Below are 21,892 nucleotides of genomic sequence, written 5' to 3' on the forward strand. Positions count from 1 at the left end.
GCAGATGTGGGATTGAATTCTAGCCCTAGCATTTCCTTGATGGGCGCACTTCTGCAGGTTACTTAATCTCTCTAAGGCCCAATTTCCTCACCTGTAAACTGGTGGTATTACTTGACCTTGCAGAACTGCTATGATGTTTGGAAATAATGTATGTTGGGTGCTCAATAAATAGAAGTTAGGAAGAATAATTACTGTATTTTGTGAGTAATTTATTTGTTAATTGTTATAAAACCAATTCTCCTTTCGGAAAAAAGGACCAAATGCTACATAAGAATGTTTTCTCTGGTCATTGCACATTTAACTGTCACAGAGTCCCAGAATGTCAGAACTGGAAGAAACTTTGCTCCTCTAACCCAGCCCCTTATTTTATAGGCACAGCAATAGTCCCAGAAAAGTGTAGTAATTTGCCTAAAGCCACCCACAGAAGTGGTTAGCACTAGAGCCAAAACTAGAACCCGTATCTCCTAACCCCCTATCATTTCCATTGTATAGGAAAAGATACGTGGTTGTATAAGTCTTGCAGAATTCTCTGCCATTTCAATATTCACTTTACTAGGAAAGTTAAGTTGTACCTTTATTTAAACTAAGGCACACGTAGAAGGAAACGCAGTAAAACTTGGGCAAAGGTAGGTTGTTCCTAGAGCTTGGTTGAGTTCTGAGTGGGACAGTTAGTTTTTTGGTATTGGGGTTTGTTTGTTTGTTGTTGTTTTGCAGGGGGTGGAGTAGGTTAAGTATAATACATAAGGCTGGGCATGGTGGCTCATGTCTGTAATCCCAGCACTTTGGGAGGCCAAGGTGGGAGGATCACGTGAGGTCAGGAGTTCGAGACCAGCCTGGCCAACATGGCAAAACCCCTTCTCTACTAAAAATACAAAAAAAAAATTAACTGGGCACGGTGGCATGCGCCTGTAGTCCCAGCTACTCGGCAGGCTGAGGCACGAGAATCGCTTAAACCCAGGCGGTGGCTGAGGTTGCAGTGAGCCGAAATCGCGCCACTGCATTCCAGCCTAGGCGACAGAGCAAGACTCTGTCTTGATTTAAAAAAAAAAAAAAAAAAAAAAAGTATAATACATGAATTAAAAAGTAGAAGTATTTTTTGTTTTGCTTTATTTACCTTGCGTTAGGTAATATTAATAAATGCTCAGGCAGTCTTCATGAGTTTCAGGTGACCGTTTCTGATGAGAAAGAAATTTCCCCTTCTAAGTATATACTAGAGGTTCAAGTATAATCCTTTTATATTTGCATGGTTTATCAGTGACATTGGAAGCGCTGATTAGCCCAGTTAAACATAGGAAAGCTTTTTAGCATCTATTTACATAAACTTGATGCTAGCAGATCCTTAGTGTGTGTGTTGTGTTGTTTTCCTAGCATTCTGATTTTCCTGAATTACTCTTGGTCTCTGTAGTCTGTAGTCTCAGACTTACTCAGAAATTCAGCCTATCAGTGACCATTTTTATAGGGACTTTAATAAACCTTTCTGAATTCCGAATAGAGCTTGCTTGAGTTCTGAGGAGGACAGGGTTTTTGTTTTTGTTGGTTTTGGGTGGGCGGGGGCGGGCGTTAAGTTCATGAATTAAAATCTTTTAACATTTAAACATTAATCACTTCACTTATAGGGCTAATGAGAGGGAATCATACTTAAAGGCAGGTTGAGTGTACTCATGTTCAATAAGAACTTTATTTTCTTCCTATTCCAGAACACAAACTGGTGTTGTTTTGTTTTGTTTTGTTTTGTTTGTGAGATGGAGTTTAACTCTTGTTACCCAGGCTGGAGTGCAGTGGCACCATCTTGGCTCACTGCCACCTCTGCTTCCCACGTTCAAGTGATTCTCCTGCCTCAGCCTCCTGAGTAGCTGGGATTACAGACATGCGCCTCCACGCCCGGCTACTTTTTGTATTTTTTTTAGTAGAGATGGGATTTCCACTATGTTGGTCAGACTGGTTTCGAACTCCTGACCTCAGGTGATCGGCCCACCTCGGCCTCTCAAAGTGCTGGGATTAGAGGTGTGAGCCACTGTGCCTGGCCCAGAAACTGTTTTTAACAAGAAATAAGTACTGAAAAAAAAATTGATGTGTAAATGTCACAAATTTTCTAAATTTACACATCTATTTCATTTCAAAATAAATATGCTAATAAGTGTTTTGGTAGATTGCCTTGTTATTCCTACTCCCTGAGATACACATGTTAAAAGGATATGGATGTTACATGTATATGTGATATTCTAACCACATGGTTTAAAACATGGGTCAGGAAAAGTGATCTCTGTTTTTATTTGATTTACTAAAATCACCAATAAAGCTAACACTTGACTCTATTATTTATGGGCTTATGTTTTTAAACTTAGACCATGACTGGGTATTTCACTGAAATATTCCATTGAAAGGAAAAAACTGCTTTGAAATGTTACATTTTCCTCTTCTGAAATATTTAACAACTTAAGCAGCTGACTTGTTTTTTTAACTCAGTTTTTCAGCAAATATTCATATTTTTAAAAGTTACTCTACTCTGCATTATGTAGTACATTTCATTGCATGGCAAAAACTTCATTATATGAAGCTTTCATGCTATTCTAGGTACGTAGCATAATAAGGAGGACATGGATATTTTGTCTGGCTTCAAATCATAGGCCCACTATGGTAACAGCTGGGTGATCTTGAGCAAGTTTGTTTTCCTCATCTGTAAACAGGAGTGGTAATTCTGCCTACCCCATAGAGTTTTTGTGAGATCAGATGAGTTAAGGTGTTTCTAGTGCTTTGAGCAGTGCCTGGCATTTAAATACTATGTAAGGGTTAAAGTTACTATTGTTGTTGGCACTTTAAAAGAGAGAATTAGAACCAGCTGTGTAGCCGAGTTTTCTTGCCTGCAAAAGGAAGAGCTTGAGTTAGATGTTCTTCACAATGCTTTCCAGGCTCCAATTCTTTCTACTCTAAGGTTCTAATATTCCTTGGTGAACGCTTATTCCCTCATTGGCACATTACTTGCCTGTGCTACTTGACCTGCAGCTTAGAAATTAGAGTAGGTTCTAATAAAGGCTAGTGCCAGGTTTATGCAAGATGTGGCCTCCAGGGAGCTGGTTTCATAAACCTGAGCCTGTTGACCCATTCCCTTTGCTGAGGTTATGAAGCTTCTTTATGGGCTTACTTGTAGGACCCGTCCCTCTCTTATAGCTTTCAGAGCAACATTCCCTGGTGGCTTCCAGGTGTAGAACTCCACAGTGTGTCAGTATTGTCCAGAAATTAGGTTTCAAGTGGGCATTGCAAGCTTTGAAGGCACACAAAATAAGCTGCTCAGAATGCACAGACTATTAAACCATTTACCCTTTCTGGCAGATATAGGGTATTACAACTTGTCAAAGGATTCTAATTGGTTTTGACCTACTTTTTAAGTTAGAAAATTTATTTGCTGATGTTAGAAACCAGTTCTTGAGTAAGCTGTTAGTAGCAGCTGATTAGGAAAACACAATACTTCTGACCTTTCCTTCTCCTGTTAATTATTTGGATTTAAACAAAATGAACACGCATGCCCTGATAGAAATATGGATCGTTTGATCTTGATACATATTTGAGAACTGTATTGGTTACTTATAATACCTTAAATGATTTGTTTTTCTCTTTGTGTATTTGTGTTTGTGCTGTATCCATTTTCTCTTGCAGCTTGAACTCAGTGAAAATAGAATCTTTGGAGGTCTGGACATGTTAGCTGAAAAACTTCCAAATCTCACACATCTAAACTTAAGTGGAAATAAACTGAAAGATATCAGCACCTTGGAACCTTTGGTAAGAAACCGAGAATTTGGAAACTGGGATTTACTGGTCATTTTCATTTTCATTTTTCTTTATAGTAGGGGGGAATTACTGGCAATAATAATTGGTTGAGAAAGTGGTGGTTTTTTACTTTTTATAGAAGTCCCAATTTTAAAGATCAGGGCCTCTCTAATTAGATGTATTCTTGTAACTTTGCTCTCTCCCTGCCTGATATTGTGGTGGCATCCTTCAGAAGAGAATTTTTGGGGGTATTTTGTTTTGGGTCCACTTTTGAAATTTATATATTGACTGTATAGCCTTAAACATGTCTCTTAACAATTTTTTCCCCCAGACTGGCCAAGCCATTATGCACTTTTATACTCTAACAGAAAAGGCTATTTATGTTGTGTGGCATGCCTGAATTGTAGATGGAACAATCAAAGACAGCTCCATTTTAAGCTTTAAGTCATCTAATTCATGATCTTGTATTCTAGCTGGATTACTGTTGCCTAGAGTTTTGCATGGAAACCCCAAGATCATCCTCAGTCTTACATATTGGGATAAGATATGAAAAGCTAAGTTTTAGTGCCACTTGGGTTTTAGACTTGCTGTGTGACCTTGGGCAAACTGCTTCTTCTCTCTGGGCCTCAGTTTCCTCATTTATAGCAGGGAGGATAATAATCCCTGCCTTACCTCACTTAGGAGTTCTGAGAATAAGATAAAGTAATGTATTTACTTTGCTTTGTAAGTTAATGTACTTACTTTGCTTTTTGTCCAGTTTGTGTGGAAGTTGTAGTGGCCAGAAAAGGGCTTCCAGAGGCAGGGGGCTTAATGCAGTTTGTAGGGCAGCCCCGTAGGCTGTGCTATTTGGCAGAGGGTTATGTAGCATATAGGTGTCTTTCAGAATCCAGAAGAGACCCTAGAGGGTGAGACATTTCTTCTCTGTTGTCTCTATTCTGATGTCAGAGTATATTAAAATATGTGGATTTCACATCACTTGTATAGAATGCTCTGTTGATATTTCAGGGGAAGACAGAGTTAAATTGTAGCTTCTTTTATAACGAAGAGGACTTCCTGACAAGAGTTAGAAGATCTTTTCCTTCCTAAACAGTTTGAGACTGCTCCAATACAGATTTAATCACCTTTTACTGAGTCTCTTTGTGTGTGTGTAATATATGTATTCTTTTAGAGGGGTTTCACTAGGTTAGGCCAGGCTGGTCTTGAACTCCTGCCCGCAAGTGATCCTTCCACCTCGACCTCCCAAAGTGCTAGGACTACAGGCCTGAGCCGCCATGTCTGGCTGAGTCTCTTTAGTTTTACATTTCATTAAGTTGTCCATATTTAAGAGCTCATATTTCTCATAAATGTAATGCCTCACCAATGCTCCATGCATTTTGCCCTTTTTCCTATTACAGGTATACCCAGATACTCAGGCTCTTACAGTTTCATTCATTTCCTTCAAACCAACCCCCATTTCTAGTATTTAAGCCAACATTTACTGACTTTTGCTGCATCCAAGGACATGAACATTTGCCCATTGTATCCTTATATAACCCAGGGAAGAGAGAATGACTGTCCTCTTTTTAGAGATGAGGAAGCTGAGTTTAGAGAATGTAGATAATTGTTCGGGACAAATGGCAGAGTAGGGATTCAAATCTAAGTCTAGGCTGGGCACGGTGTTTCACGCCTGTAATCCCAGCACTTTGGAAGGCCGAGGCGGGCAGATCACTTGAGGTCAGGAGTTTGAGACCAGCCTGGCCAACATGGTAAAACCCATCTCCACTAAAAATGCAAAAAATTACCCAGGCATGGTGGCAGGCGCCTGTAATTCCAGCTACTTGGGAGAGGCTGAGGCAGGAGAATCACTTGAACCCAGGAGGTGAAGGTTGCAGTGAGCTGAGATCATGCCTCTGCACTCCAGCCTGGGTGACAGAACGACACTGCATCTCAGAAAAGAAAAAAAAAAAATCAAAGTCTGCTGTGCTTTCCATAGCCCTTGGGACCTGTTCTCTTTCCACCTGTAAATTTATTTCATGCCCAAATTTCCTTAAGCTGGGAATTCCAACAGGAGCACCAAATTTTAATTGCTGATGCTTTCCCATTCAGATGGGCTACACTAAGCCTTTGTTTATTGGTTAGTGACAGACATACTAATCCTAGGTTGTTGTGAGCATAAGAAACCCTTCTCCTCCCGCCCCCTGTTTTTTCCCCCTCGTTTGATTTTTAAAGAACAGAGTAGCAGGCAGTACCTTTTCACTGTTGGCCAGTTGATGACTGGCCATTACCTGATTCTCGTGGCAGCCTGAATCCTCTGATGATCAGAAGCGTTTTTCAGTGTTGTAGCACACAGCAATGGAGCAGAAGCAAATACTGTGTGGGAGTTGTTTGTTTGCTTAAGTTTTTTCCGGATCTGGTCAGTAATGTATAAGAGGACCCTCTGGTGCTGTGAAAGTCTCAGTCCCCCAGGATAGTGAAGGATGAAAAGTAATCTTGGTTGTGTTCACCATTTTTAGAGGATCTGCTATACCCATACACTTACTGGGTGCTTTAGGCATGTTTTATTAGTAATTGTCAAAAAAAAAAAAAAAAACTTGGCTACAAAGTGGATAGAAGTAGCATGGCCCTTATTTTATATTGAGGAAGCTAAGGCTTGGGTGAGGCTGAATCCCTTGTCCAGAGTCACACACCCTGTGGCAGAACCACAGGGCTGCACACCAGAGCTATTTCGAAAAGCCTGGGGTCCCGCCATTCTGCTGTACTTGGCACTGAGATTCCTGGTGGTGCTAGGTTGGTCTCCTGAAGTTCTAACTTGGAGAAGGTGAAGGGGGGAGAAGTTGGGTCCATTTTGATTTCTGGCAGTATTCTTCAGTGGGGAAAAACACCATCCTCATCCTCATTAACCACATACATTTTGAACACCGTCTACTTTGAGCCCAGTTCTTACAGTCAATGCAATGATTGTGAATGCCTCTGCTTGCTACAGGGACATTAATCGAGAGACAAAGAAGGCATCAATTCAAACTTCCTTGGACACCTTTTTTAAGAGACCTGGGCCATCCAAACCATCCCCCAAAGCCCTTCTAAATTCTAAGAAGGCAAGCAAAATTATTGTTAATAAAATGTTTAATGTTTATTATGGCTAGCCTATTAGCTTACATCAAATTTCTGGTATGGTAGAGTTGTAATTTTTTCTATCAGTATTTACACATTACATTGGGATCCTGAATAATCTGTGTATAGTATATTTTGTGCCTATTGGGCCTTAAAGCACAATTTTACTACTTTCAGCAATTCCAGAGTACTATAGTTATTATTTGGGATTTTTGTTGTTTTCTTGCTTTCATTTCATTTTTCAACCTACTGATTGGCATGTCCAAATTGTTTGATAAGGGGTGCTTTGCCAGGAAGTAGCCAGAAATCTCACATAATTGTACAGTTTCGGAAACAGGAGCGCCTTGGAGGCCCTGTATACTGGAAGAGTCAGTGAAACTAGATAGAGAAACGACTTTTGGTATTAAAAAGCATTAGATAAATATCAGAGGTTGTATGTGTTTTTGTGCACCTATTTCTAGGAAATAATTCTGAAATATAAATGGCTCATTACTTTTAAGTGGAGAATTTTTAGAGTGAACCTTTTTGGAAAAGCTGCCTGAAGCTGACACTCTAGCTGGCATCGAGTCAGTCTTTGTGAAGAGAAAGCCAGTATGCTAGCTAGCTGTCTGGGGTGGCATTGCAGCATTTTTTTCCTCTTTGGCAAGAAGTCATACCTGGGCTTCTGGAAGTCAGGGCCTGACTGGAAGGAAACCTAATCTGAAAATTACATGTTACAAAAGCAGCTCTATGACCAGAAGGGCTGGGGACAGCTTTCTTAAGAGGTCAAGGAACTGACTATATAAGCACATTGTTTGGTCCACAGACTCTTGGATCATTGTACAATTTGTGTTTTGAGGGGTGCAACGTTTGCCTGTTGCTGTAACCCTGCTGCGTGTTCCCTGCATGAATAAAACAAGTGTGGGAGCCTCTTTCTTGATCAAGAAGATCAAGTTTCTTCATGTGCAGGGGTCAGTAGCCCTTTTCTCTAAGGGCCAAATAGTAGGTTCATTTGGCTTTATAGCTTGTTTATATAGTCTCTGTCACAACTAGTCTGCTTGGCCATTTTAGCACATAAAGAGCCATACATAAATAAATGAGTGTGACTGTGTTCCAGTAGAGCTTATTTTACAAAAACAAGTGGTGGGCCAGAATTGGCCACTGGACCACCGGTTCCCAACCCCTGCTCTAGAGCCTTGAGGCAGATTTTCATATCATTTTATATCTTCTCAGAACTACATAGATACCTTGAGTTCTGAAAATAAGGTTTTGTTTTGTCTGCCTTTCTTCTCAGGTCGTTGTGAGTGTTGTAACAGCTTTCCTAATAAAGCAGCAAAGCCTGTTAAGCATCAACATTTATTTTTTAGAAATTATTTCATGTGGAGGTCCTTTTAATGTTTGTTTGGGTGTTTTTAGTACTCTTTTCTTAGAGAATACCAAGGATTTTCTCTTGATTCAGAACCATTAAAGGTTGTGTCTGTGAAGCTATCTAAATATATGTACTTATTACTCCTATTCTGGAAGGCACCAGGCTATGTGCTACTTCACATTGGGTTTGCCTTTCATAGGCTGCTCCCTCTTCTATCTACAAGGGTCTACTGTCGCTTCCTGTTGCTATCTCCTGACTTGCCTATAGTGTAGTCTCTTAATTTACCCTTAATCAAAACTTAATAGACCTGGGATTGAAATACTAGTACACATAATAAATGAAGATCTGAGTAAATACATAGACATTTTCCAGTGCACTTTGACTACTCAGAAAACGTAGGCCACCTTTTTATAGCTTAACTGTTTTTAGATAGATGAAACTGATGGTTCCAAAGAAATAAGGTATTGCAACAAAATTTCAAGGTATGGTAAATAAAATCTGAAGAACTTCACATCATAGGAGTCTGGTAACATGTCAGTCTTTTCCCCGAACATTGAAAAAGAAGAGTGCAATGTTTCTCCCTATTTCTGAAGTTTCAACTCTGCGCCCCTCTGCTTTTTCCCCAGCCTGTATTGACTCCTGTCTTCCCTGAAAATAGCTGCATTGCCACACTTTATATTTTATTTCATTCTCTAGTGTTTCATGTCTGTGCCCTAAGTAAAATTGTAAGCACCCTGAGATTGTGTTATAAATCTCTGAATTTTTCCCTATACTACCACCCTAGAACATTAAAGACTGCTTGATACCCAGGAAGTTCTTAATGGCCATTTGATTACTCGAATGTTAACATTTGTTTCAGCTAAATTTATTAAACTGTTTGATTGTCTCATACTGTGAAAATAGCTGGATTTAATAAAAATTATTTTCAATTTATATTGCTTTAGACTACTACGCTGCCAGAAAAACACATAGTTCTCTGGGAGAGTAGATAAAGGAAGAGAGGGACTAAAGTCTAGTAACCTAATATAAAGGTTGCAAAAGACTTGATGTGTTTTTTTGTATATGAGACTGAATGGGTAGCAGGAATCGAATATAGAGCCTAGAATTTTACCTCTTCAAGAGATGGGTTTGTTACTTATATTCCTTTGGTTTAGGAGTTGTGGTTTTTGATCGTTTTCCTCAGAAAAAGTTAGAATGTCTGAAAAGCCTGGACCTGTTTAACTGTGAGGTTACTAACCTGAATGACTACCGAGAGAGTGTCTTCAAGCTCCTGCCCCAGCTTACCTACTTGGATGGCTATGACCGAGAGGACCAGGAAGCACCTGACTCAGATGCCGAGGTGGATGGTGTGGATGAAGAGGAGGAAGATGAAGGTGAGTAAGCTCAGCATCCAGTGAACCTGATGTCTGCCTTTCAAAGCCTCTGATAAAAGCTATTGGATGTTGGCCGGGTGCAGTGGCACACACCTGTAATCCCAGCACTTTGGGAGGCCAAGGCGGAGGGCATTGCTTGAGCCCAGGAGTTTGAGACTAGCCTAGGCAACATGGCAATACCTTGTTTCTACAGAAAATAGAAAAAAAATTAGCCAGGTGTGGTGGCACATACCTGGAGTCTTAGCTACTCAGAAGACTGGAGGCTGAGGTGGGAGAATCACTTGAACCTAGGAGTTTGAGGCTACAGTGAGCCATGATTGTGCCCCACTGCACTCCATCTCAGAAGACAGAGAGGCTGCCTCAAAAAAAAAGCTACTAGATGTTCTTACTATTAAGGAAAAGTATGTGTGCACGTACGCGTGTGTGTGTATTTTTTTTAATGTAGGCATTCCATTAAATTGATAGCTTAGGCCTATTTCCTAAGACCCTGGCCTCAATGGATCCTCCCACCTCAGCCTCCCCAAGTGGTGGGATTACAGGGATGAGACATTGAATCTGGCCCGGGAAGCATCTCCTGAAGCCTACAAGCTAGGTTAGGATGCTGTGCGTATTAAACTGTAAACCCCTTACTCTTACAGGCTTGCCACTCTGCTCTTCTCAAGTCTTCCTACTTCAGGGGTCTTCAACCCACAGGCCACAGACTGGTACCGCTCCATGACCTGTTAGGAACCAGGCCGCATGAGCGGTGGGGAAGCCTCATCTGTATTTACAGCCACTCTCTATTGCTCATATTACTGTCTGGGCTCCACCTCCTGTCAGATCAATAGTGGTTGGTATTAGATTCTCATAGGAGTGCAAACCCTGTTGTGAACTGCACGTGTGAGGGGTCTAGGTTGTGTGCTCCTTATGAGAATCTAATGCCTGATGATCCAAGGTGGAGCTGAGGTGGTGATGCCAGTGCTGGGGGGTGGCTGCAAATACAGATTAACATTAGCAAAGAGGTTTGACTGTACAGAGATCATAATAAATCAATTGCTTGCAGACTCATCAAACCCTATCTGTGAGTGGCAAGTGACAATTAAGCTTCATCTGGTGGCAGGCTTTATAGTGGCAAGTGAGTTGGTGTACTTCAGTTGTACAGCTGCATCTGGTGACAGGCTTTAAGTCAGAATCTGATGCTTATTTTAGTCCGTGCCTGGCCTGCCCATTTTTTTATTTACCACTTCCATCCGCACCTCTTTCCTGCACTGCGTATTCGTCTAAGTCACAGTTTTGGTAGGCCCACAAGCTAACCCTATCCAACATGAGTAAAAAACGTCGCTGGAGAACTTCTTTGTAAAGGGGGAAAGATCCAATAATGAGACAGCGGAAGACAAGACTGCCAATGAAAAGAAAGCTTCATTGAAAAGAAAATACCAAGAGTGCTACTTAAATTACAGGTTCATTGCAACAGACGATTCACATTCTCCAAGCCCACTTTGTATAATATGTGGCAACCAGCTATCCAATAAAGCCATGAAACCTTCGAAACCGCTTCACTGGTTGGGCACAGTGGCTCACGCCTATAACCCCAGCAGTTACGGAGGCCGAGGTGGATCACCTGAGGTCAGGAGTTCAAGACCAGCCTGGCCAACATGGGGAAACCCCGGCTCTACAAAAATACAAAAATTAGCCAGACATGGTGGTGCACACCTTTAGTCCCAGCTTCTCTGGAGGCTGAGGCATGAGAATTGCTTGAACCTGGGAGGCAGAGGTTGCAGTGAGCTGAGATTGCGCTGCTGCACTTGAGCCTGGGCGATAGAGCGAGACTCCATCTCACACACACACAAAAAAAATTGTTTCACCACTTGGAGACCAAGCACCCTGCATTTAAAAGACAAGCCTTTGGAGTTTTTCAAAAGAAATAAATGTGAACATGAAAAACAGAGGCAATTATTGAAAGCTGCCACTTCATCAAATGTGACTACACTGAGAACATCTCATTCTTAGTGGCCAACTGCATTGCTAAAGCGAAGTCCTTAACTAACTGCATTGCTAAAGTACGCCCTTTACTATTGAAGAGTTGATCCTGCCTGTTGCTAAGGACATTTGTCGTGAACTTTTAGGAGAGGCTGCAGTTAAGCTGCAGTTCAAAAGGTGGCACGTGTTCCTCTTTCGGCTAGCACCATAACTAGATGAATTGATGAAATAGGAGAGGATATTGAGGCACAGTTGTTAGAGAGGATTGATGAGTCACCGTGGTACGCAATGCAGGTTGATGAGTCTGCCAGTGTTGACAACATGGCAACAATGCTTGTTTTTGTGCGATATATTTTCAGGAGGATGTGCATGAGACTATGTTATGTGTACTTCGTTGCCAACCAACACCACAGCTGCAGAACTATTCAAGTCTTTTGAATGATTACATATCAGGAAAACTGAATTGGTCATTTTGTGTCGTATATGCACAGATGGAGCGGCTGCCATGGCTGGACGGCTTTCTGGTTTACTACTCGAGTCAAAGAGGTCACTTCTGGATGTGAGTCTATGCACTGTGTCATCCTTAGAGAAATGCTGGCTAGCTGACAGATGTCACCTGAACTTAACATTTTGCAGGATGTGATTAAAATTATCAACCACATTAAAGTACATGCCCTTAACCCATGTCTGTTCACGCAGCTCTGTGAGATGGATGCAGAGAATACTTCTCTTACACAGAGAAGCGAGGTGGTGTTCTAAAGGTGGATCACTGGCCAGAGTTTTTGAGTTACGAGGCCTGCTCCAGAGATTTCTTTTAGAATTAACAGTCACCACTAGCAGAACATTTTAGTAACAGAATAAGTGGTAAAACTTTTTTTTTTTATAAGTTCAGGGGTTCACGTGCAGGTTTGTCGCATAGATAAACATGTGCCATCCCATCACCTAAGTATTAAGCCCACTGTCCATTAGCTAGTCTTCCTGATGCTCTCCCTCCCCAGCCCCCACTTATAAGTGAGAACATACGTTATTTAGTTTTCTGTTCTGAGCATTGGGATTTTTGACATGTTTCAAACAGTAGCAGTGATTTTGAAAGAGACTGAGCCAGGGCCGCCTTTCTCGCAGCTGGTGCATGATCATCTATCTCAGCTTTCAAAAGAGTTTGAGCATTACTTCCCAACCACAAAAGACCCCAACCTGGGAAGGAATGGATCCACGACCCATTTGTGAATAAGCCAGGTCAATTGACTTTGTTCATGCTTGAAGAGGATCAACTGGTTGAGATCACAAATGGCAGTGGCCTTAAAAGTATGGTTTGAGATAACTTCAAAATCTCTATATTCTGGATTAAAATCAAGGTGGAATATCCCGAGATTGCCAAAAAAGCACTGAAAAACCTGCTTCCATTTCCAATATCCTATCTTTGTGAAGCAAAGGTTTCTGCAGTGACAGCAACCAAAACAAGATTATGGAGTATACTGGACATAAGCAGCACACTTCGGGTGTCAATGTCTCCCATTGCCCCCAGATGGGACTGTCTAGTTGCAGGGAAAACAAGCTCAGGGTTCCCAATGATTCCACATTATCATGAGTTGTGTATCATTATATGTTACAAGGTAATAATAGAAATAAAGTGCAGAATAAATATAATGCATTTGAATCATTCTGAAACCATCCCCCGACCCACAGGCTGTGGAAACGTTGTCTTCTACAAAACTGGTCCCTGGTGCCAAAAAGGTTGAGGACCACTGTCCTACTGTACTACAGTCATCATCTTGGGTAAATCTCTTGATTCATAAGGCCTGACACTTAGTAGGTACTTGGTACCTGTTTGTTATTGCCAACTATAAATAAAATAGCTTTCCCTTCCATTGACATATGACCAGAGTTTAAAAAGGTAATGATTTCAAATAACTATATGTTAGATTCCATTTTTCATTCATAAGGGAAAGAATCTCTGATCATAACATAGAATTAAAAGATGATTTTCAGTAGTTTTGGCATTTGACCCAGGATGTTTACATATTTTACAGATTTACTGATTTTAAGAAATAACTAATACTTCCTACCCAAGATATCACTCCTGTTAAGTTTGTGTTTTCTTTGCATGCTGAGTTTGTTTACTCTCAGTCGTTCTTAGAATAAAACACTTCTTACCTCCAGGTGGCTTAGAGCAGCAGTCTCCAACCTTTTTGGCACAGGAACTGATTTCATGGAAGACAGTTTTTCCACAGATGCGGGAAAGGGGTTGGGGGCAGCAGCTGAATGGTTTTGAGATGAAACTGTTCCACCTTACATCAGGCATTAGATTCTCATAAGGAGTGCACAGTCTAGATCCCTCCCATGCGCAGTTCACAATAGAATTTGCACTCATGAGAATCTAACAGGTGATGTGACAGGAGGCGGAGCTCAGGTGGTAATGTTCACTGGCCTGCTCTTCACCTCCTGCTGTGCGGCCCAGGCCACAGACCTGTGCCAGTCCTGGGAGTTGGGGACCCCTGGCTTAGAGGAAGCAGAATGATTAGTTTTCACATCAGGAAGTATAAATACCTCTTTTCTTTAAAAATTAGCACATACAGCAGAAATTATCAAGAAGATAGAGGAAGAAAAGAAGGAGGTTGGGTGCAATTAATGGAAGCATTTTTGCAGTTTTTTTTTTTTTTTGAAGCATATTGAGACAGGCAAAAATTAATGAGTTATAAGGTGGTAAAATGGACAGAGAATAGGACATCTCACCTACTTCCAAATGTTACGTCCCTTTGTCCCTTCTGTAATTTTTCCATTTTTCCTAAAAACCGTTTGTGCTTGTTGTCTATTTAAGTTCACCTCAAGAACAGCCACATGTGCAAGAGCCGGTAAAGGATATTCCTTGGAAGGTGGGGGGCAATTCCTGAGAGCAAAGATGGATCAGCCAACAAATACTGGAGCATTTCCTATGTGCCAGGCACTATGGAAAATAGTGATTTAAAAACAAACAACAACAACAGCAACAAAAAAAAAACAAGATGCCTACCCTCTTGGACCTCACAGAGAAATGGTTATATATATTTTTAATCATAAATAGGCTGTGTATGGTGGCTCACACTTGTTATCCTAACACACTTGGGAAGGGTGAGGAAGGATGATTGCTGGAATCCAGGAGTTCAAGACCAGCCTGGGCAACATAGCCAAACCCTATCTGTACAGAAAAAAAATTGTTTTAAATTAAAAATCGTAAATAATAATTGCAAGTAAGCAAAGTGTGTTGTAATGGAGAAGCACCACATACTCATGGTGAAAGCCTATGACCTGACATTGGGAGGTCTGGTGAGTAAGACTGCCTAAGGAAGTGATGTTGACTGAGACTCCAAGGTGGAGTCAGAGTTAGCCAAGCAAAGAGGATGGAAAGAGCATGCAGAGACCAGGAGGTAGGTGAGAGCATGGTGAGCTCTAGGACCCAGGAGAAGCAAGAATGCCACACTAGCGGTCTGCACAATCAGGTAGAGATGCAGGTGCCTCTCAGCCTCCTGTCCCCTGAGTCATGGGGTTATTATGGGTGTTTCTCAGGTTCCTGATTTGAGCAGCTGACTGTGACTGGTGGTATCATTACCCAAGAGAAGGTACATGATTTTTTTTTTTTTTTTTTTTTTTTTTTTTTTTTTTACTTTTTACTGTGAAAAATTTCAGACAGTGATAAAGGTAAAAATAATAGCGAAACAAACCCCCATATTCTTATCACTCAGCTTCAGCAATTATTGGTCATAGCTGATCTTGCTTTATTCCTGCATACCCTTCCCTTCTTCCCCACTCTATATTATTTTGAAGCAAATCTTAGCCATTGTATCATTTCATCAGCGAGAATTAAAGTGTTTATCCTGTCTGCCAGGACTTCTAGCCCTCTTGATTTTATGGGACTGTATTGGACAAAGGGACTGAGCTTTTATCTCGTAGTAGAAAGTGACTGCAGTTCGTGGCCTTACCAGGATTTGTTCTGTGAGCCAGCCCACAGATTCTCAATACCTTGTGCCCTGTGGCACATCGAGGATGTTTAATGAATCCTTTTCGGACTGTTTTCAGAAGGAGAAGATGAGGAAGATGAGGAGGATGAGGATGGTGAAGAAGAGGAGTTTGATGAAGAAGATGATGAAGATGAAGATGTAGAAGGGGATGAGGATGACGATGAAGTCAGTGAGGAGGTCAGTGCAGCTGTTTTCTACCCTGCTTCCTATTTGTAATTACAACAAAAGTGGGGGTTTCAAAAAGATGACAAAAGAAAAGAAAAACACCTTTTGAAGAAAGTAGTATACATTTACAATATGAATACATTTACAATATGAATCCGGTTAATTTAGTTTTTGTCTGCCTTTAAATAACTACTAAGTGGAATGCCTACTGAACTCAAACTAGTATGTTCCTGGCTGTGCAAGGTAAGTTCTGGCCCTCTGGGGGAAGGAATGAGTTGAGTATTCAGTATGGTGAGAAAACTGGAAATGTTGAGAATTGATGGTATGTCTGTTCCTTCATTGAATTGTAGGGAAGTCTATGTTTACCAAGTCTAAATTTTTTCTTGTATATTCAGTTTAATTCAGTAAATATATACCTGCTATGTTAAAGAGTTGGGGGTACAAAATGAAATGAGATTGTGGTGTGCCCCGAAAGAGCAGATAGTCTGGTTTATAGAATACCCAATAATAGAGGATCGCTGAGGAAATGAATGCTATACGAGGGCAGGAGAAAACAGTGTCTTGACTTTGACCCTCAAACAGGTTTGAGAAACAGGCAGACAACATTAGCTGTTAACAGAACGCATCCTCTTTTGCAGTATAAAAATAAGGCTAGGGGTTTGTGTGATCTCATTAGGTGTATGATTGACATTAAGGTTCTGAAAGAAGCTTTGTATATGAATGGGATATAGAAAGGAATTTTTGTCTAAACCAGTTTTGAAGTTTGAGATTTTAAGATGATTTCTTGAATTATCCAAAGTTACATACTAATTAAACATCTAGCAAATGAACTGCTTGCTTCTTAAAAAAATTTTTTTTAGAAAAATTATAAAACACATTAAGGAAAATCAGTGGGTCTTGGTACATCAAAGTAGATAAAAATAACATTACAGTTTCCTGCTTGATTGATATTGTCGCGTTTATTTGTACTTAGTTTGGCAGAATTTGTACTATTTGCACTTTTCAGTTTGGCAGAATTAATCTAATGTTAGGCTGTTTGCTATTCTTTAGGAAGAAGAATTTGGACTTGATGAAGAAGATGAAGATGAGGATGAAGATGAAGGTAGGCCTAATGCATGCATTTTGATCATTATCAGTCAAAAATTAGATAAAAACATCCATTATTTAGAATTTGATCCCACTGAGAAGAAAATAAAATACCCTTGGCTCTGGCGGTCTACACACACATTCACGTTCTCGTTTCTATCATCCCATCAGTGTGTCTGTGCTGGTGCAGGCTGCTTGCTGCTACAGCAGTTATTCCTGTCTGATGGCAAGGGTCCTGTTGGTCTTCAGTCCTCATGGGTTTTTTTTGGGGTGGTGGTGGTGGTGTTTTGCCACAGAGTCTCACTCTGTTTCCCAGGCTGGAGTGCAGTGGCACTATCTCGGCCCACTGCAAGCTTCGCCTCCTGGGTTCACGCCGTTCTCCTGCGTTAGCCTCCCGAGTAGCTGGGACCACAGGCACCTGCCACCACGCCCAGCTAATTTTTTTGCATTTTTAGTAGAGATAGGGTTTCACCATGTTAGCCAGGATGGTCTCTCTCCTGACCTCGTAATCTGCCCACCTCAGCCTCCCCAAGTGCTGGGATTACAGGCGTGAGCCACCATGCCCTGTTGTTTTTTTTGAGATGGAGTCTTGCTCTCTCGCCCAGTCTGGAGTTCACTGGTGCAATCTCAGGTCACTACAGCCTCCACCTCCCAAGTTCAAGCGATTCTCTGCCTCAGCCTCCCGAGTAGCTGGAATTACAGGCATGCACCACCACACTTGGCTAATTTTTGTATTTTTAGTAGAGATGGGGTTTCGCCATGTTGGCCAGGCTGGTCTCAAACTCCTGACCTCAGGTGATCCACTCACCTCGGCCTCCAAAAGTGCTGGGATTACAGGTATGAGCCACCATGCCTAACCTGGTCCCCATGTTTTAAATATGTTTTTAGGACCAGTCATTTGGTTTACTGCCAAGTGTGAGGTTTCTGTGTTTGGGAGTTATTTCATTTAAAAAAAAAGAAAAGAAGGCTTTAATAATTGAACCATCATTTTCAGAATATATAAATAGATGTAGCAGTTTCCCAGTTTTATCAGTGTTAGTCCTTTCCCCACTACAACCAAGACGAGTGAAATAGCTGTTACTTATTTAATACTGTTGAAAGTATGCCACCCTGGACAACGTAGACCCTATCTTGACAGAAAATTTAAAAGTTAGCTGGAAACGGGTGGGGTGGCTCATGCCTGTAATCTCAGCACTTTAGGAGGCCGAGGCAGGTGGATCACCTGAGTTCAGGAGTTCGAGAGCAGCCTGGCAACATGGTGAAATCCTGTGGTGGCACGCAGTCAAACCCAGGAGCAGAGATTGCGGTGAGCTGAGATCATACCACTGCACTCCCCTGGACAACAAAGCAAGACTCTGTCTCAAAAAAAAAAAAAAAATGTTAGCTGCACATGGTGGTACACGCCTATAGTCCCAGCTACTCGGGAAGCTGAGGTGGGAGGACTGCTTGAAGTTGCAGTGAGGCTGTGATGGTGCCGACGCACTCCAACCTGAGTGACAGAGGGAGACCTTGACTCAAAAAAATAAATAAAAGTCTCATGGTTGTGTCTCAGAGAATCAGGTGTTCACTGTGCTGTTGGCTCATGTTTTCTCAGCATCCACTTTGTGTCAAGCTCTCAATTACATTTACACTAGATATTACCCTGGTTAGGACCTGGTCACTGCCTTTAAGAACCTGTATGATTGGGAGACCGAGGCGGGCGGGTCATGAGGTCAGGAGATTGAGACCATCCTGGCTAACACAGTGAAACCCCATCTCTACTAAAAATACAAAAAAATTAGCCAGGCGTGGTAGCGGGCGCCTGTAGTCCCGAGCAAAGATCGTGCCACTACACTCCAGCCTGGGCAATAGAGTGAGACTCCGTCTCAAAAAAAAAAAAAAAAACCTGTCTGAAATACGATTTTAACATATAGTTAATTTCATTAAAATAACCATGGATTTTATTAGTTGAAAAAGCTGGTCTATATGTAAGTCTCTGTGTCTCGACTACATAATACTCTTAAGAAGTTCCTTTATAGTTAATACTAGTTTGCTACAATTTGAGTCTTAACGATGTTCCATACTAAGTGTTTTTTGTGTTATTTAATTCTCAGAATAACATTTTAAAGTCAGTACCATTGTCCCCATTTTACAGATGAAAAAGTCTTAAAGAGGTTAAGCTTGTCCGAGGTCACTTGAAAATAAGCATGGCTTGAAGACATCCTAGATAGCGCGAGGGTTTTTGTTTTGTTTTTTTGGAGACACAGTTTTGCTCTTGTCACCCAGGCTGGAGTGCAGTGCACAGTCTCAGCTCACTGCAACCTCCACCTCCCGGATTCAAGCAATTCTCATGCCTCATCCTCCAGAGTAGCTGGGATTACAGGTGCATGCCATCATGCCTGGCTAATTTTTTTTTTTTTTTTTTTTTTTTTTTTTTTAGTAGAGACAGGGTTTCACCACTTTGGCCAGGATGGTCTGGAACTCCTGACCTCAGAACATCCGCCCACCTTGGCCTCCCAAAATGCTGGGATTACAGGCATGAGCCACCATGCCTGACCAGCTCAGGTTATTAATATGCATTTTAGTAACTGCTAGATTTGTTAAAAGAAACATCTGGGCCGGGCGCGGTGGCTCAAGCCTGTAATCCCAGCACTTTGGGAGGCCGAGACGGGTGGATCACGAGGTCAGGAGATCGAGACCATCCTGGTGAACACAGTGAAACCCCGTCTCTACTAAAACTACAAAAAACTAGCCGGGCGAGGTGGCGGGCGCCTGTAGTCCCAGCTACTCGGGAGGCTGAGGCAGGAGAATGGCGTGAACCCGGGAGGCGGAGCTTGCAGTGAGCTGAGATCCGGCCACTGCACTCCAGCCTGGGCGACAGAGCGAGACTCCGTCTCAAAAAAAAAAAAAAAAAAAAAAGAAACATCTGGAAGAAAACACCTTAAAATTGAGGAAACTGGATTAACTTTCCTGTGTGAGTTGAGGTGCTGCTGTGCATTTTGCTTTTCTTGGTTCTATGGTCACCACTTATACTCACTATTAATCACCTATGTTAATCTGATCAAGTTTACATTGTTTTATCTCCTAACCATCAAAAACTTTGTTGCTGCCTCCATTGGCAATAATCTAAGCAAAATGCCTTGCCACTGTCCTAAAGTCAATTTTTGTTACTGTTCAGAGGAGGAAGAAGGCGGGAAAGGTGAAAAGAGGAAGAGAGAAACAGATGATGAAGGAGATGATGATTAAGACCCCAGATGACCTGCAGAAACAGAACTGTTCAGTATTGGTTGGACTGCTCATGGATTTGGTAGCTGTTTAAAAAAAAAAAAAAAAAAAAAAAAGGTAGCTGTGATACAAACCCCAGGACACCCACCCACCCAAAGAGCCAAAGAATAGTTCCTGTGACATTCCGACTTCCTTCCATGTAGTCCCTCTTGGTAATCTACCACCAAGTTTGTGGACTTCACCCCAACAAAATTGTAAGCGTTGTTAGGTTTTTGTGTAAGACTCTTGCTGTAGCGTGGATAGCTGTGATTGGTGAGTCTACCGTCTGTGACTACCAGTTACACTGAGATTGTAACAGCATTTTTACTTTCTGTACAACAAAAAAGCTTTGTAAATAAAATCTTAACATTTTGGGTCTGTTTTTTCATGCTTTTCTTTTTAATTATTACTTTTTTTTTACATTAGGACATTTTATGTGACAACTGCCAAAAAAGTATTTTTAAGAATTTAAGTGAAATAAACACGTTACTCTTTGGTAAAGCCTAGTTGTATGCTTACATTTTTAAATTACACTCTCATTGTAAGCTCATGTTAAAACACACCAAAAAACTGGTTTATTTGGCATTTTTGTATTAGTAGTTGTTGAGGGCAATTGCACAAATTTGTAGGATCTTTGAGCATTTAGATCAAATCCTCATTGATAACAGAGGAGTAAATGAAGCATACTTTTAAAAATAATGTTCAAAATGGAATGCTCTGGTGCCCTGAAAACCAGTAAAATAATGTTAGGTTTCAAGTATTATGTGAATTAAGGGAAAGAAGATAGTGTAAAGCAGAAGGCCTTCACCAGAATCCCAAGAGATCTGAATTCTAGTTCTGACTCTGCCACTGATTTTCTGTGTGACCTTGTGTTGACTCTGGGTCACCTCCCAGTCTGTAAAATTGAGGGGGTGTGACCAAATGGCTTCTGAAGTCACTTGTAGCACTGATGTTCTGTGACCCTTGTTGACAGGAAGGTCTGAAGAGGAAAATGGGCTTTGCACTCAGCTGAAACATGTAGGGTTTGACTGATGGGTGAACACAGTATGGTTTGTTGTCAAGACAGGCGTGAAAAGGGGGAATGACATGTGAAAAGCCTCACCAAGCAATGGATAGGCACTGCCTGAGGTCAACTCAGGTTTTCCAGAAGATGGAAATTTTCTCTATTCTTACAGATCTTAAAAGGATTTGGGAAAGGAGAAGGATATTCTGTCTGTATTCAGTGATTAACCATTTAGCAAAAAGAGATGTATGACTGTATTATCAATACAGTTTTTTATAGTGGAAGATTTAAGGATTGTTTTAGTAAATCTTAGCTTACGGCTACTGGAATGAGTGAGGTTTTTGATGCATGTAAATGCAATATGTAAAATTGGAATCTAATTTGAATTTATAACTAACAAGTCACAGTCTCTATGGAGCCCCCAAATTCTGTACTTTAAAATCAAAATCTCCCATAGACTTTAAAATGGAGTTTCTTTTTTGCAAAGAAAATCCAAGAAAATTTGATTTTTGATTTTACAGGTATTAACTTTATTTTCCCCAACCATGAGGCCATTTTAGCAAACCTTCAATACATTGTAAAATGGTTTCTTCTGTAGCCTAGGTGTGTCCTTAAGGTTTTGCTTATTTGTCAAATGTCAAACACAGTAACTGTGAGTGATTATTTTTCCTGGTTTTTTGTTTTGTTTTGTTAGTTTTTTTAAAGAAAGTTTACAGAACTTTCCAGTACCTACCAAGCCTGTAGGGTATGCCGGGCTCATTGGCTAGGCAAAAGGGAAGGGAATTGGGTTAAAGAGACAAGCCAGCCTTTGGTGCTCATAGTAACTAGTCAGGAAGAAAAGACATCAACACAAGTAATATTTACT

General features: G+C 41.1%; 1 protein-coding gene across 3 annotated transcripts in view; it reads left to right on the forward strand.

Moving 5' to 3' along the window:
* Positions 1–20,407, forward strand: part of LOC105477195 (acidic nuclear phosphoprotein 32 family member B) — a 32,030-nt gene extending 11,623 nt beyond the window's left edge. For 2 of the 3 annotated variants that reach the window (XM_011733590.3, XM_011733588.3), the window contains exons 3-7: positions 3,655–3,777; positions 9,387–9,576; positions 15,589–15,707; positions 16,746–16,797; positions 19,939–20,407. In XM_011733590.3, the coding sequence (XP_011731892.1) occupies positions 3,655–3,777; positions 9,387–9,576; positions 15,589–15,707; positions 16,746–16,797; positions 19,939–20,006 (552 nt within the window). In that variant the 3' untranslated portion in view covers positions 20,007–20,407. The other variant, XM_011733589.3, reaches the window with a different exon arrangement.
* Positions 20,408–21,892: the final 1,485 nt, after the last annotated feature.

This window comes from Macaca nemestrina, chromosome 14 (genome assembly GCF_043159975.1).
Source record: "Macaca nemestrina isolate mMacNem1 chromosome 14, mMacNem.hap1, whole genome shotgun sequence".
Lineage (NCBI taxonomy): Eukaryota > Metazoa > Chordata > Mammalia > Primates > Cercopithecidae > Macaca > Macaca nemestrina.